The 21,956-nt window shown below is 38.9% G+C and overlaps 2 protein-coding genes and 1 non-coding gene across 52 annotated transcripts in view; 2 read left to right on the top strand and 1 right to left on the bottom strand.

Moving 5' to 3' along the window:
• The first annotated feature begins 453 nt into the window (after positions 1 to 453).
• On the top strand, positions 454 to 646 carry LOC128931399 (uncharacterized). The gene has a single exon (XM_078343796.1). The coding sequence runs from the start codon at positions 563 to 565 to the stop codon at positions 644 to 646; it is 84 nt and encodes a 27-aa protein (XP_078199922.1). The 5' UTR covers positions 454 to 562.
• The window catches only part of MYCBP2 (MYC binding protein 2), a 286,856-nt gene continuing 265,353 nt past the window's right edge, over positions 454 to 21,956 (top strand). For all 50 annotated transcript variants that reach the window (XM_054252281.2, XM_054252282.2, XM_054252292.2 and 47 more), the window contains exon 1: positions 454 to 1,065. In XM_054252281.2, the coding sequence (XP_054108256.1) occupies positions 767 to 1,065 (299 nt within the window). In that variant the 5' untranslated portion in view covers positions 454 to 766. The remainder of the gene's footprint in view (positions 1,066 to 21,956) is intronic.
• LOC118148457 (U4atac minor spliceosomal RNA) lies at positions 17,790 to 17,913 on the bottom strand. The gene has a single exon (XR_004735272.1). It is a non-coding gene; the product is annotated as a U4atac minor spliceosomal RNA (small nuclear RNA).

Genomic DNA, 21,956 nt, shown 5'->3' on the forward strand with positions numbered 1-21,956 from the left:
ATTTTAAACGAGCTTAAATGCTAATGACAAAAAACATCTAAAATAAGGTCGCTAAAGGCACTTCTAATTGGGATAGTCTTCTCTCCCTTAAACTCTGAATTAACCATCACAATTCATAGTAAATCTTCCCGTTGGCAGCAGAGCCTTGGGGAAGAGGCAGCAGGAGTGCGAGTACTCCTCTGGCGATGAGCAAGTTCCTTCTCGCTTTCTGGTCCTCGTTCTCCCACCTGGAGGGAACCTGAAGTCCAACGACAGTAGCTGACAGTTTCCCCAGCACTTTCCTTACTCTTCCTCAAGCTGCCGGTAAAACCCGGAGGAGTGGATTACTTCAGATTCCGCACCACCCAACCACACCAAACCCAAAGCCCCGAGGCGGAGGGAGTGGTGCGAAGAGGGGGTGGGGAGGAAAAAGGGCTGCAGTTACTGAGCATGTGCGAGGAGTGGCGCAGGCTCAGTGCGGCCGGCAGCTTCCCATTGCGGGTAGCCCAGGCGGTGGTAGCGGTGGTGGCGGCGGCAGTGGCGGCACCGCCTCCTCCTCACACTCCCGGGGTGGCGGGGTTAGATGAGCGGCCCCAGTAGCGGCGAGGGCGGCGCGGGGGGGAGGAGGAGAAGAAGGAGGAGAAGAAGGAGGTCGCTGTCTTTGTAGTCTCCCTACTGCGGGAGCCGGAGGCCGCCGCTGGAGCAGTCGTCGTTGGAAAAGGACTGTGTGTGCGCGCGCGTGTCTGCCCGCCCGGCCCGCGGGGACGAGGCGGCGGCGGCGGCGAGGATGATGATGTGCGCAGCGACTGCCTCCCCCGCCGCCGCCGCCTCCTCGGGGCTCGGCGGGGACGGATTCTACCCAGCCGCCACCTTCTCTTCTTCCCCGGCGCCGGGGGCGCTGTTCATGACGGTTCCCGACGGCTCCGTGGCTGCTGCGGGGCTGGGGCTGCCCGCCGCGGACTCCCGGGGTCACTACCAGCTGCTGCTGTCAGGCCGGGCCCTGGCCGACCGCTATCGGAGGATTTACACAGCTGCGCTCAATGACAGGGACCAGGGGGTCGGCCTCGCTGGACACCCAGCCTCCAGGTGCGTCCCCAGGGTGCCCTTCCTTGCTCCCCATGCTGCGCGTGCACCCGTGTGTGTGTGTGCATGCGTGTATACCTGCGCATTTACTGAGCGTCCAGCCCGCTCTGGATGCCGGGTGGTAGGGGCACTTACCGAGATAGGAGGGTGCGGTGGCTGCGGTTTCTGCTGTGTGTGTGTGCGAGTGTGTGTGTTTGCCTATGTGGGGGGATAGTGAGGGATGGTAGGGGAGCCTGTGATGCTGGAAAAGGCGAATGGTGCTAGTCGGCTGTGACACGTGTGTGTATCGCTGAGAAAGGAGTTGGCATGGGTAGGGAGGGTAAGTGAGTGGCAAGGGAAGTGGCGTTTTCAGTGTCTCTGCCGCAATGTTATTTGCACGTGCCCCCTCTACCATGACATCCTTTCCAGCCCTTTCTACCTCCCTTCAATCTGCCTTTTACTAAGGGGAGTCATGGTATAGATTAAGGGTGGTGTCATATTTATAGGTTGAGTTTTGGATGAGCAGGCCTGAGGGACAGGCCTGAGGTTTGGTTTGAAAAGATTGATGAATAAGGGACGCAGATGGAGATCTATGTAGATGTGAAAGGTGTCTGATAGAGATTTTTAGAGCTGTACTCTCATATCCAGGCCTTTTGGTTTTCTGAAAATGAGGTTGCAATTGCTCTTGTGATCTGATGTCCCATCGGCCATTTCTCTTCATCTTCTGTTCTATTTCCTCTGTTACTTACAGGCTTTAGAGTAGAGGGGCTTTTGTCGGGAAAAGGGGAAAACTGCAGAACTTCAAAATATGACAGCCGGTACAGCGTCAACTGCCACCAGCTAGAAAATCTGTATAATGCCTAGATCTGTCTCTTCCACTTAGGCTGGCTACACCTTCAGCTTCCTTGATGTAAATGTTCAGTTAGTTTCATTTTCTTTTTCTTAAAATATGGGTACTTTTTTTCTTTTTTTTTTTTTTGCTGAGGGCTCTCCTATTGTTTTCTTTTCTATGCCCTTACATGCTGCATACCCTGAAGGATGGTAACTGACTTGTTTCATCATCTTTGACAGTGGTAATTGGGAGTTGGCTTCATCTTTTTTCCCACAGCTTCTTGGAGTACATGGAGAAAACATAGTAGGAAATTGTCAAAATGAGTTAGAGTTTACTGTTACTTATTGAATGTGCAATTTATTAGGCAGCTATTAGATGTCTTTTTCTCCCATTGTGAAAGGGACAACAAGGCTGTAGAGTCAGGTATTTGTAGTTTATCACTGTATATTATGGCTTATATGTTGGAGTGAGTTATAAAGATGGAGCCTTGTTCACACTTTCTCTAGGTTAACCAGTCTTTTCATGTCTGTGATTGTTTACGGGACAGGGCACAGGAGTAGTTTTACCATATGGATATAAACATGTGTAATTACTTTTTGCTATCCGAAGGCCAGAATGGCACAAGTCTGTTTCTTGCTAATGTTTTTGAAAATAGCCCAAAACCACATGAGACAGTTTGGCCTGATAATTAGGTGTAATTTCGATCTGTAAATCTCTAAATTATGGCACCATAAGAATGTCTTTACAGACTCCTCTCAAATAATTTAAATTTGTTTTGTGTATGGTGTCCAGACTTATGCAATAATTTGTGACTGGTATATTCCTGTTTTGACTCTACTACTATTGTAATATGATTTCTGCGTATCTAGAACTATACTAACAGTTTTAGACAAAATTAATACAGATTAATCACATCAAATTTGTGAATGATTTTTTTAGCCTTTGGTCCATTTTTGTACAAGCCACTGATGAAAAGTAATGAAGAATTAATTCGGCTTTACATTAGGATATTGCCTGCTAGTGCTTGTTCAACACAACATTTTGGTTTATTAAAGTTCACATTATTTTTATAGAAAGTAGCCTGCAACTACTCTTTATTGATGATTTGCTTAAAAATTAAATCACATTTCTTATTAAAGATGATGGGGAAAGTAGATTTGGGGTTTCAGCTCTGAATGAATGATGTAGTTATTTGTACAGGGACACTAGCTGAGTTAGAGGAAAAGATGAGATCATTTAGAGAGACTGAACGGAGCAAGAATAGAGGATGAAGCTTTAGTGAGCATCAGGTTCAAAGGTGTGAGAGAATGGGGACAGTGAAGGAAACGGAATCAAAATTAAGAAGAGAACCCTGAGACAGCAGCCTCTGTGGCTCCAGGGGAGTGGATTGAAAATTCTCAGAAGTGGTAAATGCTGAAGAAAGTGAGAACAGTTTTCAGGTCATTGGTAACTTTTGAGGAAGTGGTCAGAATAGAGGGATGTGGTGAGAAATGAATGGAATGTGTTTGAGTAACTCAAGGGGATTTCAAAGTTGAGGGAAGGATATTCAAGTAGAGGAGGTTGGCTGGGATATGCAAGAATGGGAGGCTAAATGGAGAGACAGAATGAAGAAGTTAGAGAGGAGGGGATAATTGATAGGGAGAAGTCAAAGGGATCTCAGGGACAGAGTCAAGGTGACAGGTGGAGAGGTTAGCCATTCAAAACACTTAGTTTCAGCTAATATAGAAGAGATGGAGGTAAATATTTGTTAATATCAAGACTGGGAGTTTATTGAGGATAGAAATCATATCCTATTCATTTTGATAATCCCAATATCTAGCAGATTTTTTTATCATGAATTCTGTAAACATCAAGTGCTTGCTCTGTGCTAGGCACTATTGCAGGTGCTGAAGATGTAGCCGTGAGCAAGATAGACAAGGTCTCTGTTGTTTTGGAACATCCACTCCAGTGGGAGAAATAGACAACTCATAATTTCAGTTTGTAATAAGTAAATGTGAAGGCAATAAAACCTATTTCATGTGATAGGGCAATTTGTAGTTGGGTTATTTTAGGTAACATGGTCAGGAAATGTCTCTTTGAGAGTTGGCATTTAAATTGAATTGCATTGATGAGGAGGCAGATGTAGAGGCTGAATGTTCTGGAAAATTATAAAGGCCTTGAGATGGGAACAGACTTGTGTTCAAGGAAGAACAAAAACATGAGGAGTGAGTTATCAGTCAATGTTGAATAAATTAATTACTCTATGCTTTAGGTAGAAGCTGAGAGATTCAAACTTAATGGACTCAGTGACTTTGATGATAGTCTAACAAAGTGGTTAAGAGCTTGTACATGGAAGCTAGACTGGTTTTGCATTCTGATTTTGTCATTTGCTAGCTGTGTAACCTTGAGTATGTTACATAACTTCTATGCCTCAGTTTTTTAATATGTAGAATGGGGATCATAATACTAACGTGAATTGTTTTGTAGATTAAATGAATCAGTATATGTGCTTGGCATGTTAAGTGCTCTGAAATATTGTTGTTGTTTTTTTTCTGAGAGTGAGGGGTTTGGGGACTTGAAGAGAAGGCAAGGATCATGTCTTACTCTTTTATTTTTGGTCTCAATGACTGTGTGGAATGTGGGAATAACTCTTTCATTTATCCAGTGACTGAATATATACATTTTTGAATGAATGAGGCCAATCAAAACCGGAACATTCTCTTGGGGAAAGGAGTTGGACAGGAAATGTGTAAAGGAATGTTTGATCTGTTCTGAATGTGAATTGCGGTATAGCCACGCACTTGGGAGGCACCGCAGCACAGTGGCTAAATGTTAGAGCTCTGAAGGTAGACTCCCTTAGTTCAAATTCTGCATCTACTTGTGTTAAATTGGGCAAATTAATTAGACTTTCTTTGTTTCTTTACTTGTAACTTTATAGCATTATCAAAAGGACATGATGTATATATGTAATGGGCATGTGATAAGTGCCGCTTAAATGTTGTCTGTTGCTATTATTGAAATCACATTTAAAATTCCAGTCAGTATGGCACTGTATGTTTTTCCACACAAAGTAGAAATGGAGAAAACCTAGTTGAGTTGATTTGGCGTTAAAGAAAAAATGAAACGGAAGGTTTTGGTGACAGTGTTTGACCATACGGTAAAAAGGAGAGTGATGCCAAGAGGGAGCTGATAGACTGGAAGATGAGGAGGAGTCAGGGTGTCTGGGTCCTGGAGTCATGGCAGAACAATGTTAGTGAAAACAGTAGAGGGATTGCGACCAAAATGGAGAATCTAAACTTAACCCCCTTAGTTCTTTCAGCTGCTTTATCTCTTTCTTGTTGAAAACGGTATTTGAGTCCATTCTTCAGTTGCATAGGATTTTGGTTGTAAGAGGTTAAATGGTCATTTTAGCAAGAGTTCAGGGATTATTTCATTTTATTTATTAATTTTGAGACAGGGTGTCAATGTGTCACTCAGGCTGGAGCTCAGTGGTATGAACGAGGCTCACTGCAGCCTCAACCTCCTGGGCTCAAGCGATCTTCCTACCTCAGTCTTCTCCAGGGGCTGGGACTACAGGCATGCACCACCATGACCAGCTCATTTTTTATTTTTTGTAGACAAAAAAATAATTAGCTGGGTCTCACCATGTTGTCCAGGCTGGTCTTGAACTCTTGAGTTCAAGTGATCCTTCCATCTCCACCTCCCAAAGTGCTGGGATTACAGGCATGAGCCACCATGCTCAGCCTGTTCAGGGATTATTACTTGGCAGTAACCATTGACCCTATAAAAATTTATAAGACACAGATTCTAGATTTGAGTTTATTGTCTATCTGGGAGTGCAAGTTATAAAGGCAAATACTAAAGAAGTGTTAAATGAAATGATGACTAAGAAAGTATAACCTATTAGGACAAAGGCGTGGCATTCTAGGCTGGCTCAAAAGCATGAGCAGAGATGGGAAAGCCCAGTTTGCATGTGGGTAATAGTAGGAATTCTGTTAGAGCTAGAATGCAGGTGTGTCATGAGGGATGATAATGTAATTCATTCTGGAAATGGAGGCTTTGGCTAGGATGGGGCATCTTGAAGACCAAGGTAAGAATTATATTTTATTCAGTAGACACTGTCACCCTTGATGGTTTTAAGCTATGAAGAGATGTTATTTATTGTAGGAGTATGTCAGGAAGTAATGTGGGATTGCATCTGTATGTATACATCTGTATTTGTGAATACGTAGTAATTTTCTTCATGTAGCTGTTACATCAGTGGAATCCTGTATAATATGTAAACACATGTTAAAGCAAAAACTGCTCTGTTGGTATACTGGTAGGTAGAAATGTGAAATGAATTAGCTTCCCAATTCAAGAGAAAAATCTTGCCTCTGGGCTTAAAAGGAAAATAAAAATGTCAATCTAAAAATACTTTTGTACTTTAAAATATTTGTTTAAAAAATCAACAGAATAGTCTCACTTTTTTCTCAAAAAAACATTAAACACTTAGGTTTTCTGAGGAGGGGTTAGGTTAATTGAGGTTTAATTTACATCCAATAAAATTCATCCTCTTTAAATGATCGTTTGAAGAATCCTGAAACCATCACCACAGCCAGGTACAGAATGTTTCTGTCACTTTAAATAAAATATTTCTTCAGGCCCTCCTACTTCTGGTTCCTGACCACCACAAATCAGTTTTCTGTCACTAATATTTGACCTTTTCTACAATGTCATATAAATCTAGCTTCTTAAGGGCAGGCGCCCCAGGTATTGTTCATCTTTCTGTCTTCAATCTGTATTTCCTGTAAGTGGAAGTTAGACCTTAAGGGTTTATTAGGTGTTGGTTAGAAATCTTTAGCAAGAATACTGTATATGGTGCTGGGTATTGCACATTGCATTCCATCCAGAGGTTGTGAGGTTGTCTAACTCTTTAATACGTTAAATCTGATTACTTGGGTAGAAAGGTAACCACTAGATTTCACCCCTGTAAATGTATGCTTTTTCCATTTGCAAAGAGCAAGTAATCACAGGGTAAAAACTTGAGCACATTGTGAGTATCTTTTACCTAATGCTTTTAGCATTCTTTGATAATCCTCATCTGAGTCAATAATTTCATTAGGGGTTTCAAAATGATGAATTAAAAAATAATTCTGGCTGGGCGCAGTGGCTCATGTGTGTAATCTCAGCACTTTGGGAGGCCAAGGCAGGCGGATTACATGAGATCAGGAGTGAGATCAGCCTGGCCAAAATGGTGAAACCCCATCTCTCTGCTAAAATTACAAAAATTAGCCAGGTGTGGTGGCACATACCTGTAATCCCAGCTATTTGGGAGGCCAAGGCAGGAGAATTGCTTGAGCCCAGGAGATGGAGGCTGCAGTGAGCTGAGATTGTGCTACAGCACTCCAGCCTGGTTGACAGAGTGAGACTCTGTCTCTAAATAAATAAATAAAATAATTCTGTTATTTCTTCTATATTTATTGGCTGGTACTCTTCTGCAAAGAAGAGTTTTCCTTCACTGTCAATGAAATGTAGCTCCTCCTAATAAAGCAGCACAAATGCTTAATTCTCTTCCCTCATTAGCCAAATTGGTGTAATAGTCCAGTGGATGTGTGGCAGGTGCTATGGTTAGCCACTCAGATCCCCCCCTTTCAGGCACATGTTCTCTTAGCTATTGGGAATATTGGCAGCTAAAACTGATTGCAGCTGAGTCCCACTCCAGGCATTGCCCTGAGCCAAGAGTTGCCTCCCCCAAAGTCATGCCTCCTCTTCAGAGGCAGTTTACATCTAATACCTGTTCAAAGTAGGGATATAAATGCCTGGTGCTTTTGCTGTAAGACAAGCCAACCTTGAAGTCTGTCCCAACATCAGAGAGCTTCCCCATGGGTCTGGCTGAGGCCATCCTGTGACTGCGTTGCAGATCAGCTCCTTCCTCTGTTCAGTCTTAGATCTTTCACTACCCCAGAGTTGTCGGTTCGGAGGGCACACCCCAATAAACTTCTGGTATGCACATCTGCATTTCAGAATCTGTTTCCTGGGAACCCTACTACCCAAAACAGTTGATGCCAAGAGCGCTCTTGGAAAGTTGCCTTTAAAGTGAGGTTTTGAAGCTGGATTATTGGCTGGCTGGCCGGCAGCCAATGAGAATCCCATTCTGGTGCTAGATGGAGCGCTAATACTGATAATGCTTAGCATGTACTGTAGCTCTGCAACTGTTAAAATTTTCACTGGTGGTGAATTGGAATGCTGTTCCTGTGGAAAGGAATGCACTTGTGGGTACACTATTTTTGGCTTTTGAGAAGTTCAGAGAATCATCAGGTAGCTTTGGTAAATAACACTGATAGATTGGAAAAATGATGCAAGGTGGAAGGTAATTGAGGGAAGAATGTAAAAGGAAATTTCTTTAGCAGCATGTAAAGGAACATGTATACAGTGAAAGGAAAAAAATCCAAGGATTACACCCAAGACTTAATTTTAAGGATAGCAGAGTGCCAGGGTGGGTAGAATTCTCAGCTATGCTGGGGTCAGTGTTCTGGTTAGGAAGGAATCCTGACCCTTAGGATGGGGCATCTAAGGACGCTTGAAAACCTTGAAACCCCAAATTCCTCTAACCCTCTGGGCCTGCAGAAGTGGCCTTCTTCTACTAGCTAGAGGGTAGTTGCTTGAAGACTGTGCTGTCCCTCTTATCCCCAGCTCCTCCTCTCTCTGCTACTGACTATCACCAAACCAACAACTAGGGTTAAGTCACAAGAACACCTAGTGCTGGATCTGCTAAGGGAGGAAGGGACTGTACACACACACACACACACACACACACGCACGCACACACACACAAACACACGTACGTTCCCAAACTGCACCGAGGCACCCCAAAACACCACCATGGACACACAAGTATACTGTGGGATATTTCAGAATTTTAAAGGAAGCACAGCAATGTCTGTCACAAACTACTAGCTTGAGGTAGTTCACAGTTTTGACATTAGCTCATGCTACATTAATGGCATCATATTTTTGCAGGGTTGGATTTTTAGTAGATGCAATACAGATCACCACTGAGCAAAAATCAGTGTGGAACAGGAAAGGAGGGTGGCGTGTTCAGCCTCGTTCCAAGTTTGAGAAGTTGTTCTGTGTCTAACAGGCACACGTGAACTATTATCAAGTAATTGTAGTTTTTTTTTTTTTTTTAAGACCAAGTCTCACTCTGTTGCCCAAGCTGGAGTGCAGTGGCACGATCTCTGCTCACTGAAACCTCCCTGGATTCAAGTGATTCTCCTGAGTCAGCCTCCTGAGTAGCTGGGATTACTGGCGTGTGCCACCATGCCCTGCTAATTTCTATATTTTTAGTAGCGACAGGTTTACACCATATTGGTCATGCTGGTCTCGGACTCCTAACCTCGTGATCCGCTCACCTCAGTCTCCCAAAATGCTGGGATTATAGGCGAGTGCCATTGTGCCTGGCCCGGTAATTGTAGTTTTTAAGAATGAAATACAAATATTTTTTTCTTCCAATTTATATGTGTTATTTTTTCAAATGTCTACTCATTTGTTACGACATAAATTCCCATTATTTGGATCTAACTACTTAATAAACACTACTATTTGGTATTGCTTTTGGCCTATGAGTTCATGGAAAAATTACTGATGGTGGCTATGCATGGGGCCCAATAAAAGGCTTTTCATTCACTCATGCTGATCTAGCAACTGCTGCTGCTGAATATCGAGCCTGACAGCAGCAGAGACCAACCATCCTTTAAGCAGGCCAACCAGTCCTTATACTGTGGAAAGGACCATGATTCATTCTAAGCAGGCCAACCAGTCCTTATACTGTGGAAAGGACCATGATTCATTCTGATTGGATTTGAAACCTATTCTGGGTATGAATTTGTCTTTCCAGCAGGGTCTCACCAGCACTACTGTTTGAGGGCTTGCAGGATGTTTGATCCTCTCCACACGGAACTAAGAGACCCACTTTTATTTTTTTTACTTTATTTTATTTATTTTTTGAGATGAAGTCTCGCTCTGTTACCCAGACTGAAGTGCAAAGGCATCATCTCAGCTCACTGCAACCTCTGCCTCCCAGGTTCAAGGAATTCTCCTGCCTCAGCCTCCTGAGTAGCTGGGATTATAGACATGTGCCAACACGCCCGGCTAATTTTTGTGCTTTTAGTAGAAATGAGGTTTTACCATGTTGGCCAGGCTGGTCTCGAACTCCTGACCTTGTGATCCAGCCACCTCGGCGTCCCAAAGTGCTGGGGTTATAGGCATGAGCCACCATGCCTGGCTGGGACCCACTTTTATAGCATAGGAGAATCATTTGTCCCATCTTGCACCACACCATCCAGAAGCTGATGAGTTGATAATGAGCAGTAAACAGTCTTCTGTTGAGCAGTAAAACAGTCTTTTGATGGCACAACTGATGATGCGATCCTGGAGCTTGGGTGTGATACCCTGTAAGGGTGAGGTGCCCATCTTCCAGTGTCCTTAGTAGAAAGAACACACGCTTAGCCTTACTCTGTGATCCACCCGGGCAGTTTTTGCTTCCCATCTCTGTAGCTCTGATCAGTAGGAGTTAAAGATCCTGGTTCTCAGAAGAGAAACATTTCCAACAGAGGGTCATACAAGAATCCTGTTATGCTTTAAGCTACAGCTGCCACTGGGATTTGGGGCTCCTTTTCTAAATAAAGAAGTACCATTTGGGCAGAGTTAATGTCCTGGTTCATGGGGAGGAGCTAGGGCTGTGTTTCACAATGGAGCATGGAGGTTTGGCACACAGGTGATGTGTGGGTTTCTCTTGGTACTTGCTTGTTTAGTGTTTGTAGTAAATGGACATGAGAAAGGCTTGGTGCCTGAAGTCAGCCACCAGAAATACTAGCCAAAGATTAAAGGAATCTAGAATGGCTAGTAGAGAAGAGTTGTCGGTATCAATTTTACCATCTGTTGTGGCTGGGGCTATGGTTTGACCCACTTTCCTTCCTCTGGAAAGTTTCTCCAGAATTCTGGGGGAACTTTTTCCATGCCTTATTTGAAGCAAGTGAATTCCAATTGTATAATAGGTGAAATACAGTGAATGCTGTAGTGTGGAACCCAGAGCCACTGCCCAGCACTGATGTGCTCAGTTCCCCACAAATGCTGGGAACATTGGTTGGCTACAGACTCTTGCCTAGTTCTTCTATGAGCATTGCCTTTGGCTGAAGAGAGCCACCTTTCCCTAGGTGATGGATCATTCTTGGGGGCAGACTGCATGAACTACTTGATCTGGGCATTTTATGGTTTTTAGTGCTACTGTAACTAGTTGTTTTTCCTAGTTTCAGTTGTTTGATGTTAATATATAGCAGTACCATTGCTTTTGTATATTAATCTTATATCTCTGATCTTGTTAAGCTCGTTTATTAATTTTAATAGTTTTATAAATTCCTTGGGATGGTCTGTGTAAATATTGTCTTCCTTTCTGATTTCTAGGTTCCCTTTCCCTCAGCCTCTACTTTATTCCAATTAGAAAAGCCTCATTCTTCCTTGTTTCTAATCTGGGAGAAAAACAACTACAAATTAATCTTACAGTTTTTTTTTAATCATTAAGTATGATATTAGCTATAGATGTTTCAATGGCAATTTGAAGACATTCCCTACTATTCCTACCTTGTTGATAGTTTTTATATTTTATGTTTTATATTTTATTTTATTGAGACAGAGTTTTGCTCTCTCACCCAGGCTGGAGTGCAGTGGTATGATCTTGAATCACTTCAGCCTCTTCCTTCTAGGTTTTAACGATTCTCCTGCCTCAGGTTTCTGAGTAGCTGGGATTACAGGCACACACCGACCATGCCCAGCTAAGTTTTGTATTTCTAAGCAGAGTCGAGTTTTCACCATGTTGGCCAGTCTGGTGTTGAACTCCTGATCTCAGGTGATCCACCTCTCTCGGACTCCCAAAGTGCTGGGATTACAGGCGTGAGCCATCACACCTGGCCTGCTGATAGTTTTTAATCATAAATGTGTATTGAGTTTTGTCAAATGTTTTTTCTCTACCTGTTAAAATGATCATATACTAAGAGAACAAAAGGAAAATTGAATTATATTAATTTTTGAATGTTAAATCAGCTTTGCGTTCCTGGGATAAAACCATTGTATATGGAATATATTGCTGATATTTTGCTAAGAATTTTCAGGTTTATTTCATAAGGGAAATTGATGTAATCTTTTTTATTTCTTTTCTTGATAATTCTGTCAAGTTTTAGAATTAGTTATCCTCGTCTCATAAAGTGAGTTACTGGTAATCCTGCCCTACCCAATCCTACCCAATTTTTAAAATGTTTGCATAAGATTGTTGTTATTTCTTCTTGAATGTTTGCTAGAATTCACCAGTTGCACCATCTGGTCCTGGAATTTTATTTTGGGGAAGCTTTTGACAAATTCACTTTCTTTAATAGATAGAGGGTTATTCAGATTTTCTGTTATTACTCATGCCAATTTTGGTAACTTGTATTATTTTGGAGAAATTCATTCATTTCATTTAAGTTGTTGAAGTTTTTAGCATTCAGTTATCCATAGCATTCTTTTATTATCCTTTAAAGTCTATGGGATCTCTGGTAATAACTCCTTCCTTTAAAAAAATTTGTTTTAAAGATCTGTTTTAAGTTCATAACCAAATTGAGTAGAAGGTACAGAGATTTTCCGTATATCCCTTTCCCCCACCCACGCATAACCTCATCTATATCAACATCCTCCAACAGAGTGGCACTTTTGTGACCATCGTTGAACTGCAGTCACCCTCAAGTCCAGAGTTTACATTAGGTTATCCATGTTTTGAGTTCAGAAAAATGTATAATGACATGTATTTATCATTGTAGTATCATGTAGAATATTTTCACTGCCCTCAATGTCATCTGTACTCCACCTAATCTTGTTTCTCTGCCACTCAACCCCAAATAATTATTTACTGTCTCCATAGTGTTGTCTTTTCCAGAATGTCATACAGTTAAAATCATACAGTATGTGGCCTTTTCAGATTGGTTTCTTTGACTTAGTAATATGCATTTAGGTTCATTATTTTTGTGTGTGTGTGGCTTGATAGCTCATTTCTTACCACTGAACAATCCATCATCTAGATGTACCACAATTTATTTATCTATTCACCTACCATTTGGCAAATTTGGAGGACAATTTGGTTGCTTCCAAGTTTTGCCAGTTATGAAGAAAGCTGCTATAAATATCTGTGTGCAGGTTTTTGTGTGGACAGAAATTTCTTTTTCTGTATTGACAAATTACATTGTATGTTTTTAAAATGTATAGCATGATGTTTTGAAGTATACATATATTGGGGAATGGTTAAATTTAGTGGACATATTTTCAACTTCTTTGGATTAATACCAAGAAGAATAATTGTGGGATCATTTGCTAAACGTATGTTTAATTTTTGTAGGAAATCACTAGACTGTCTTGCAAAGTGGCTGTATCATTTTTCATTTCCACCAGCAATAAATGGAGAGTTCCTGTTGCATTAAATCCTCACCAACATTTGATGTCTGCGTTCTGGATTTTGGCTATTGTGATAGGTGTAGTAGAATCTCATTGTTGTTTTAATTTGCGTTTCTCTGATGACATATGATGTGGAACATCTTTTCATATGCTTATTTGCCATCTATATATATCTTGATCTGTAAACTGTTAAGGTCTTTGACCCATTTTTAATTGGGTTGTTTGTTCTCTTATTGTTAGAGATTTGAGGGTTCTTGGTATTCTGTGAGGGTATAACTGAGGAGATGGAAAAAAAAGAGAGAAAGTTCTTGGTATTTTGGATAACAGTCCTTAATCAGATGTGTCTTTTGCAAATATTTTCTTCCAATTTGTGCCTTGTCTTTTTATCCTCTCAGCATTGTCTTTTGCAGAGCAGAAGATTTTAATTTGAATGTTCGGCTTATTTATTTTTTCTTTAATAGATTGTACCTTGGTGTTGTATCTAAAAAGTCATTACCATACCCAAAATCATCTAGGTTATCTCCTGTGTTATTTTCTAAGAGTTTTATAGTTTTGCGTTTTACATATAAAGTCCGTTTTTCATTTTGAGTTAATTTTTGTGAAAGGTGTAAAGTTTGTTTCTAGATTCATTCCTTTGCATCTTCATTCAAAGAACCAACTTCTGGCTTTGTTAATTTTCTCCATTATTGATCTGTTTTCTATTTCATTGGCTTTTCAGTCATCATGGTAATTTATTTCTTTTACTTTCTTTAAGTTTACTTTGCTGTTCTAATTTCTTAGGGTAGAATCTTAGGTTGTTGATTTTACATTTTTCTTCCAGTACATGTATTCAAAGCTATGAATTTTTATCTAGGCTGTGCTTTAGTTACATCCCACAAATTTTGATTTCCGTATATTTGTCATTTAGCTCAAATTATTTTCCAGTTTTCTTTGTGATTGTATCTTTGACCTATGGATTGTTTAGAATTATTATAACTTTCAGATATAGTGTTTTCTCACATATTAATATATTGTTACTACTTTCTAATATGCACTTTGTATGATTTTTATCTTTACATTTATTGAGATTTGTTTTATTGCCCAGGATATGTTCTGTCTTGGCGATTGTATTATACACACTTGAAAAGAATGTGTTTGGTCATCTTTGGACTTAAAGTTCTGTAAATGTCAGTTAAAGTTGGATGATAACTGTTGTTTGGATGTTTATGTTTTTATATTTAAAGTTTCTCCTTGTAGGTAATTAGTATTAGAATCCTGCTCTTTTAAAAGAAGAAATCCACTGTCATTCTTTGCCTTTCAGTTGGAGTGTTTAGATTATTAACACTTAATATGATTAATTGTTGACATGTTTACCATATCAGTAGTGATAGTTCTGCCACTTTATTGTCTTCTGTTCCTCTCTTTTTGTTCCTCTCTTCCTCCTCCTCTGCTTTCTTTTGGATTATTTTTTAGTATTTCATTTTACTTGATCTGTTGGTCTTTTCAGCGATAACTCTTTGTATTTTTTTTTAAATGCCCTGGGGATTACAGTATGCATACCTAACCTTTTACAGGCTACTTATGGTTGTTAGTGTACTAATTATTCACTTAAAACACAGAAACCTTGCAACCATACAGATCCTTTTATTCTCTCCCCTGCCTCTGCCCCAACCTTTATGTTATAGTTGTCATGCATGCTATACTTTGCAAACCTCACCAAACAATGTTAAGGTTTTTGCCGTCAACAGTCATATGTATTTAATAGGACTTAAAGGAAAAATGTAGTGTTTTGGGTTTTCCTATATATTATTTCTGTTGCTCTTTCTTCATTCCTGAAGATGCAGCATTTCCTTTCAGCCTAATGTTTACCTTAGCGGCTTTCTTACAGATCAGTCTGCTGGGGGATACATTCTCTTTGTGTTTCTTTAAGAACGTGTTTATTTTACTTTCTTTCCTAAAGGATATTTTAGGTGGATGTAGAATTCTGAGTAGATTCTTCCTTCCTTGAGCACCTTAATGAGGCTGTTTCACTCTCTTTTCACTTCTCTGATTTTTGGTGAAAAATCTTTGTAATGTAAACCTTATTCCCCTCTATATAGTGTGTCATTTTTCCCGAGCTGCTTTCAAGAATTTTTTCTTTGTTTTTGGTTTTCAGTAGTGTAATTTGATGTGTGTTTAGTCATTTTCTTTGAGTTTATCCGCTTTGGAAAGTACTGACCTCCTCGAATCTGTAAATTTTTGACTTTCACCAAGTTTAGGATGTTTTCTACCATTGTGTCTTTCTTCTTACCTTTCAGGATTCTAGTTGCAATTATGATAAAACGTTTTGAAATTGTTCCTCAGGCCTCAAACTGTTCAGTTCTCCTCCTGTCAAATTTTTTTTCTCTTTGTTTTTCAGATAAGGTTATTTTTATTGATACATATTCAGGTTTACAAATTCTTTTCTCTCATCTCCATTTTCTTATTGAGCCCAACCAGTGAACTTTTTTTAACACTTAATTTGTTTCTTTTTTTTTTTTTTTTAAATAACTTCTCTTTCTCTGCTGAGAACCTCTTTCCATTCCATTCAGTTGTCCTTGTCTTTCCTTGATGGAGCTTATTTATAGTGGTTGCTTTCCAGTCATTGTTGGATAATTCCAACATGTACATTGTCTTAGGGTTGGCATCTTTTAAGTTGTTCACATTTTTCTTGTGTTTTGCATTGTGAGAATTTTGGATTATATCTTGGATATGGTTAATGCTATATTTTGTAAACTGGGGTTTATTACAATTCTCTGGAGAATGTTGTGTTTTTTGTTGTTTAGTGGATCCCTTTCTGTATCTTTCTCTTTTTCAGGACTTCCTGTACATTTTCTATCATATGAATTTCTTTTCTCAGTTCCTCTGGCCAGAAAGACAGAGTTTTAACTTGGAGTTTTCACTTCTGGGTTGTGGCCCTGTAATGCAGTGATCGCTTCCTGGCCTTCAGGCAAAGCTGTTAGTGAAAGGAGAAAAACAACCAAACTGGGAAATTTACTTTTCTGTGGATCACTTTTCCAAGTTTTGACTCCCCTCCAGATTTTGCTTTTATTTGTTTTTCAGAGTCCAGAAGTACTTTTTTGTCATTTTAAAAATTTTGCCCAAAGTGATTGTAAACAGTGGGGAAGATAGGCTGTTTTTGGGTTTATGCCAATGTACTGGAACCAGAACTCTCTTATCTGGCTTTTAAAAAAGATTTTCCTTTTTCTCTTTGATTTTTAGCAGTTTGACTGTATCATACCTAAGCGCGCACATGTGTGTGCGTGTGTGTGTGTGTGTGTGTGTCCTGCTTGGTATTCATTGAGGTTCTTAGATCTGTGTGATGTTAATTTTTATTTAACTTGCAAATTTTGGTCTTTATTTTCTCAAATACTATTTCTGACCCAATTTCTTATTTCCTTCTGGGAATCCAGTTATACATATATGATATTCTTTGATATCATATATGTCTGTGATCATATATATGACATGTTTATTTGACCAGATAGTAAATAATTTAGACTTTATGGGCTGTAGAGTCTCTGTTGCAACTACTCAGCTCTTTAGTTCTTTAGTTTGAAAGCAACCACAGACAATATATAAATGGATAAGCATGGCTGTGTTCCTATAAACTTTATTTACAAAGATAGGTAGGAAGCTGTATTTGGCAGGTAGACTGTAGTTTGCTGTCCCTGAGTAGGTGATAATAGTTGCTGGAGCTACATCATGAATTCAGGGATAAAAGTCAAGGAAGTTCAGAACAGAAATCTTGGAAATAACTAAAATGTAGGGGACGAAGTAGATGAGAATGAGGGGGTAGGAGATGTGACTAGAAAGGTATGTTAGGACTAGGTTATTATTTTTGGTGTATTGCTTTATTTGAAAATAGTATGGAACAATTATAGGTTTTTTTTTTTTAATTTGTTTGTTTGTTTTGAGACACAGTCTCAGTCTGTCACCAGGCTGGAGTGCAGTGGCATGACCTCGGCTCACTGTAACCTCCGCCTCCCAGGTTAAAGCAATTCTCCTGCCTCAGCCTCCCAAACAGCTGGGACCACAGGCACACTCTCTACCATGCCCATCTACTTTTTGTATTCTTAGTAGAGACGGGGTTTCACCACGTTGGCCAGGATGGTCTGGATCTCCTGACCTCATGATCTGCCTGCCTTGACCTCCCAAAGTGCTGGGATTACAGGCGTGAGCCACTGCACCTGGCCAATCATAGGCTTTCAAGCAATGTAATGGTAGAGTTAAACTTCCAATTTATAAAGATAATCTATAATAGCATTATAGAGGGTGAATGAAGAGGAGCAGATCCCCAAAGCAGGGCTACCTTTAAAGAGGCCATTGCAGTAGTTCTGTAAAATAAATGCTAAGAAAAGGCAATGGGAATATATGGAACAGGTGGATTTAATGATATATTTAGCAGGTGACTAGATCTCAAGGACAAATATAATAATGACTTTCTTTTTTTTTTTCTTACCTCGGAAAAATGGGTTTTTATTTTTCTAAAACTTGCACCAAGGTAAAGCAAAGCTCTAGTTGATGTGGGTGTTGTTTAGGCGTTAGCAGTACAGCCCTCACTATGCACTCATTTGACAGTAGCGCAGCCCCAAGAAAAGGATGGTTTTCATCTAGATAGAAAGGGAGGAAGAGCTAGTTTCTCAAGAGCCCATTCTTGATTTTCTTCTCTCTGAATTTTCTTCTTTGGTTCTCTCAGGCTTATGATTTCAGATATGCATTTGACTTCCTGGTCTGTGGTTTGTAGGTAAAACCTCTTTCCTTAAGCTCTAGTCTGTATTTTGAAAAGTCTGCTACTAGGATTCTCTCAGTCCTGCTCAGATACATTTTCAGTATATTCAGTCCTCATGAACTTACTGCCACTCACAAACTGCCTCTTCTTCTGTAGGCCAGTGAAACTGAAGTCTGAGATGGGTTCTTGAGGTTGGCAATAAGAAATTATAATGAACCAACACTCACCCACTCCACCTCCTTTTTCCAGGAGGCAGGGAGAAGTCATATTTCAGTGGGAAAGTGAGGATTGACATGGGGGTATTTAGAAATTGGTGTTTAAAGGCAAAGTCAGAAAGCATTAGCTTAAGGAAGGAGACAATTAATTTATCTTTTGGATTAGATACCTGTAGCAGATTTTCTTAGTTTCTTAGCCATATCGCTTTGGCATCCATTCACATACTGTCTTCTGCAAACATCTATGACTATCTGCCTGAAAAGAAGCACGCTTGATCTGTGTGCAGGGCAACCCCCACACAAGAGACAGTTGATGCCTTCAGAAAAATTTTCCACCAGTGGTGGATGGGGAGTTGGTAGATAAATACCTTTGTCTCACCTGCCTTTAGGATAGCTGAGCCACGTTTTCTGCTGTATATGAGTTCTCCACTGGATCAAGTTCTAGTTGCCCATCAGGGTAACTGGCTTCATAATATGTCCTTTCTTGACTTCCTTCTCTTCCCTGTTTCACTTTTTGATTTTCCCTACTGATGATTTTCCTGGGATCACCTCTCAAAATAACTGCTGCACTTGAATTCTTGAATTGAGGTCTACTTCTGGGGAAACCCAAACCAATGTAGACATTTGAAATTGGCATGGGAATAATAATAAAAATATGTTTAGTACTTACTAAATACCAGACATAATTCTAAATATGTCATCATCCAATGGGAGAGGTACTGTTTTTAACCTATTGTATAAATGAGAGAACTGAGGCACAGAGAGGTTAAAGTAACTTTGCCAAGATCACAGTGCTAGTAAATGACAGAGCCTGCATTTGGACCCAAGTCATTTGGCTCTAAATTCTGTATTCTTAGTCTAGTTTGATTTTTTTTCAAATATGCTTGGTTATTCCCCATTTCTTGCAGATATTTTAGGGAGAGTCTTTTCTTTAAATTTGATAAACATATTCTTGTTAGAGTCTTTCCAAGCATCCCATCATCTGAAGTCTATTTGGGTGTCTTTCTGTTGCCTAGTTCTTCTGTTCTCACTCAGGGTGCCTTGTATCTCTGTGTACCTAATTAATTGCTCACTCTCCTTTCTCTTGTGGTTCTCCGAGGCCTGGGATGAATAGATTGTCATTCTCTGCTCACTCATGTTCCCTTCCATATTCCCCTACCCTCTTTTTTTTTTTCCTTAAGCTGATCTGACTATTGCTAAGGTATCTTTATTTATAGCCCTCCCACTATGTGAAGACTTCCAAATAAGATCAAGAGACTGAAGCTACATAAGAAATTTATTCGCATTTCTCCCCTCAATCAAGTTGAATTCTTAAAATCTCTTTCTTATTACTAATTAGCAGTCTAGGTTAAGTAAATAAAAGTTTTCTACTTAGTAATGAGATAACTATTCCTCCCTAATTCATTCATTGATGCTTGAACATGATGAGAGTATCATTATGTTAATTACACAGGAGAGTAAGTCAGGCTTCTATAGAAAAGCTTGAGTTTACATAAGGTGCTTCATAGATTGATTTTTAAAAATTGGTCTAGTATCCAGTGACCTTGATAATTCACTTGTTAATTCTTTATTTGTGGATTATTTTGTATTTTCTATAAATGTAATTATGTACAAATAAAAAATGCTTTACTTTTAATTTTCAACCATTGTGACTTTTATTTCATTTGCATCACTTATTAACCTCAAATATAGTGTTAATAGAAATAGTGATCGTATAAATCCTTGCATTTTCCCCCATACTTAGTGGAAATATTTAATTTTTCAACATTCATTATATTTGAATACACTGTTTAAAGTAGGGTTTTTTTTTGTATATAATCTTCATTGCATTAAATAAAATCTTTTCCTAGTTCACCAGGGAGTTTTATCACTAATGGTTGTTGAGTTTTAAAAATATTTTTTCTGTTTCTATTGAAGTGGATCATATGTTTTCTTCTGTTATTGAATTATGTTGATTGTGTAGTTATCCTTTCTATATATTGTTAGACATAGAAATTATTTTTAGGTAAATGGCTGTTTTTTTTTTTTTAAATAAAAGAGGTAATTCACATACCACAAATTCACCCTTTTAAAGTATACAACTTAATAGTTTTCAGTATTATACAGCTAGAACATTTTGTCACTCCATAAATCCCAAAGCTATTAGCAATCACTTTCTTTTCTCCTTTCTGTCAGTTTCTGGCAACTACTACTTCCTGTTTTTATGAATTTGCCTAACTAGACATTACATCTAAATGGACTTACACAATTTGTTACCTTCTGTTGCCATTGTTTCTTTCACTTAGCATGTTCATCCATGTTGTAGCATGAGTCAGTACTTCATTTTTTTTCATGGGTAAACAGTGTTCTCTTATTTGGAAGAAACAAACTTTATATGTTCATTAGTTGGTGAGCATTTGGGTTGTTTCTGCTTTTTGGCTGTGTAGTATTTTGCTTCTGTGTTCGTAGGAAATACTGGTCTGAAATTTTTGTATTTTGAAATTTTTTTTTTCAAATTTTGATATCAGAGTTATGCCTGTCTTATAAAATGAATTGGAAAATGTTTCTTCTTTTTGTATTATCTGAAAGAGTTAGTCTGAGATTGATAATGTTGGAAAGAACCTACCAGTGAATTTTTAAAGTATTTGGAAGAATTCACCAGCAAAGCCATCTGAACCTAGAGTTTTCTTTGTGGATAGGTTTTGATTAGGGATCCTTTTTTTTTTTTTAAATATATAGCAGACTATTCATATATTATATTTTTTCCCTTGTTCAATGTGGATAAGTTATATTTTTTCAAGGAATTTATCCATTTTATTTGTCAAATTTATGGGCATCATTTGTAGTGATACCTCCTTTCTTATTTCTCATATTGATAATTTGTGCTTTTACTTTTTTCTGATAATTTTTGCTCTAGGTTTATTATATTTATTTCATTTTATTTAAAAATAGTTGTTATATGTTTAATTCACAAATAATTGTACCTATTCATGGTGTATAGTATGATATTTTGATACATGTTTACAAAGTGTAATGATCAAATCAGGACAGTTAGCATATTTATCACCTCAAACATTGATTATTTTATCATTTCTTTGCGTTGAAAACATTCGAAATCCTGTTTTCCAGCTGTTTGAGGTTGTATAATATATTGTTGTTTACGATAGTCACCCTGTGGTGCTATATAACACAAGAACTTACTCCTACTTTCTAGCTCTGATTTTGCATCCATTAGCTGACCTCTGGCTACTTTCCAATTCTTCTATACTTTTATGAGATCAACTTTTTTAGCTTCCGCATATGAGTAAAAACATGCCATATTCGAATTTCTTTGTCTGGCTCATTTAACTTAAGATAATGTCCTTTAAGCTCATCCATGTTGCTGCAAATGACAGAATTTTACTTTTTTTAATCACTAAATAGTATTTCATTGTGTATATATATCACATTTTCTTTATCCATTCATCTGCTCATGGAAACTTAAGTTGATCTCATATCTTGGCTATTGTCAATAGTGTAGCAGTGAACATGGGAGTGCAGATATCTTTTCAGCATATGGATTTTTTTCCTTTGGCTATATACCCAGTAGTGAAATTGCTGGATCATATGGTAGTTCTGTTTTTAGTTTTTTCAGGAACCTCCCTTCTATTTTTCATAGTGGTTGTACTAATTTATATTCCCATCAACAGTGTATGAGTTCCACTTTCTCCACATCTTCAATAGC

The sequence above is a fragment of the Callithrix jacchus genome, chromosome 1 (assembly GCF_049354715.1).
Source record: "Callithrix jacchus isolate 240 chromosome 1, calJac240_pri, whole genome shotgun sequence".
Taxonomy (NCBI): Eukaryota; Metazoa; Chordata; class Mammalia; order Primates; family Cebidae; genus Callithrix; species Callithrix jacchus.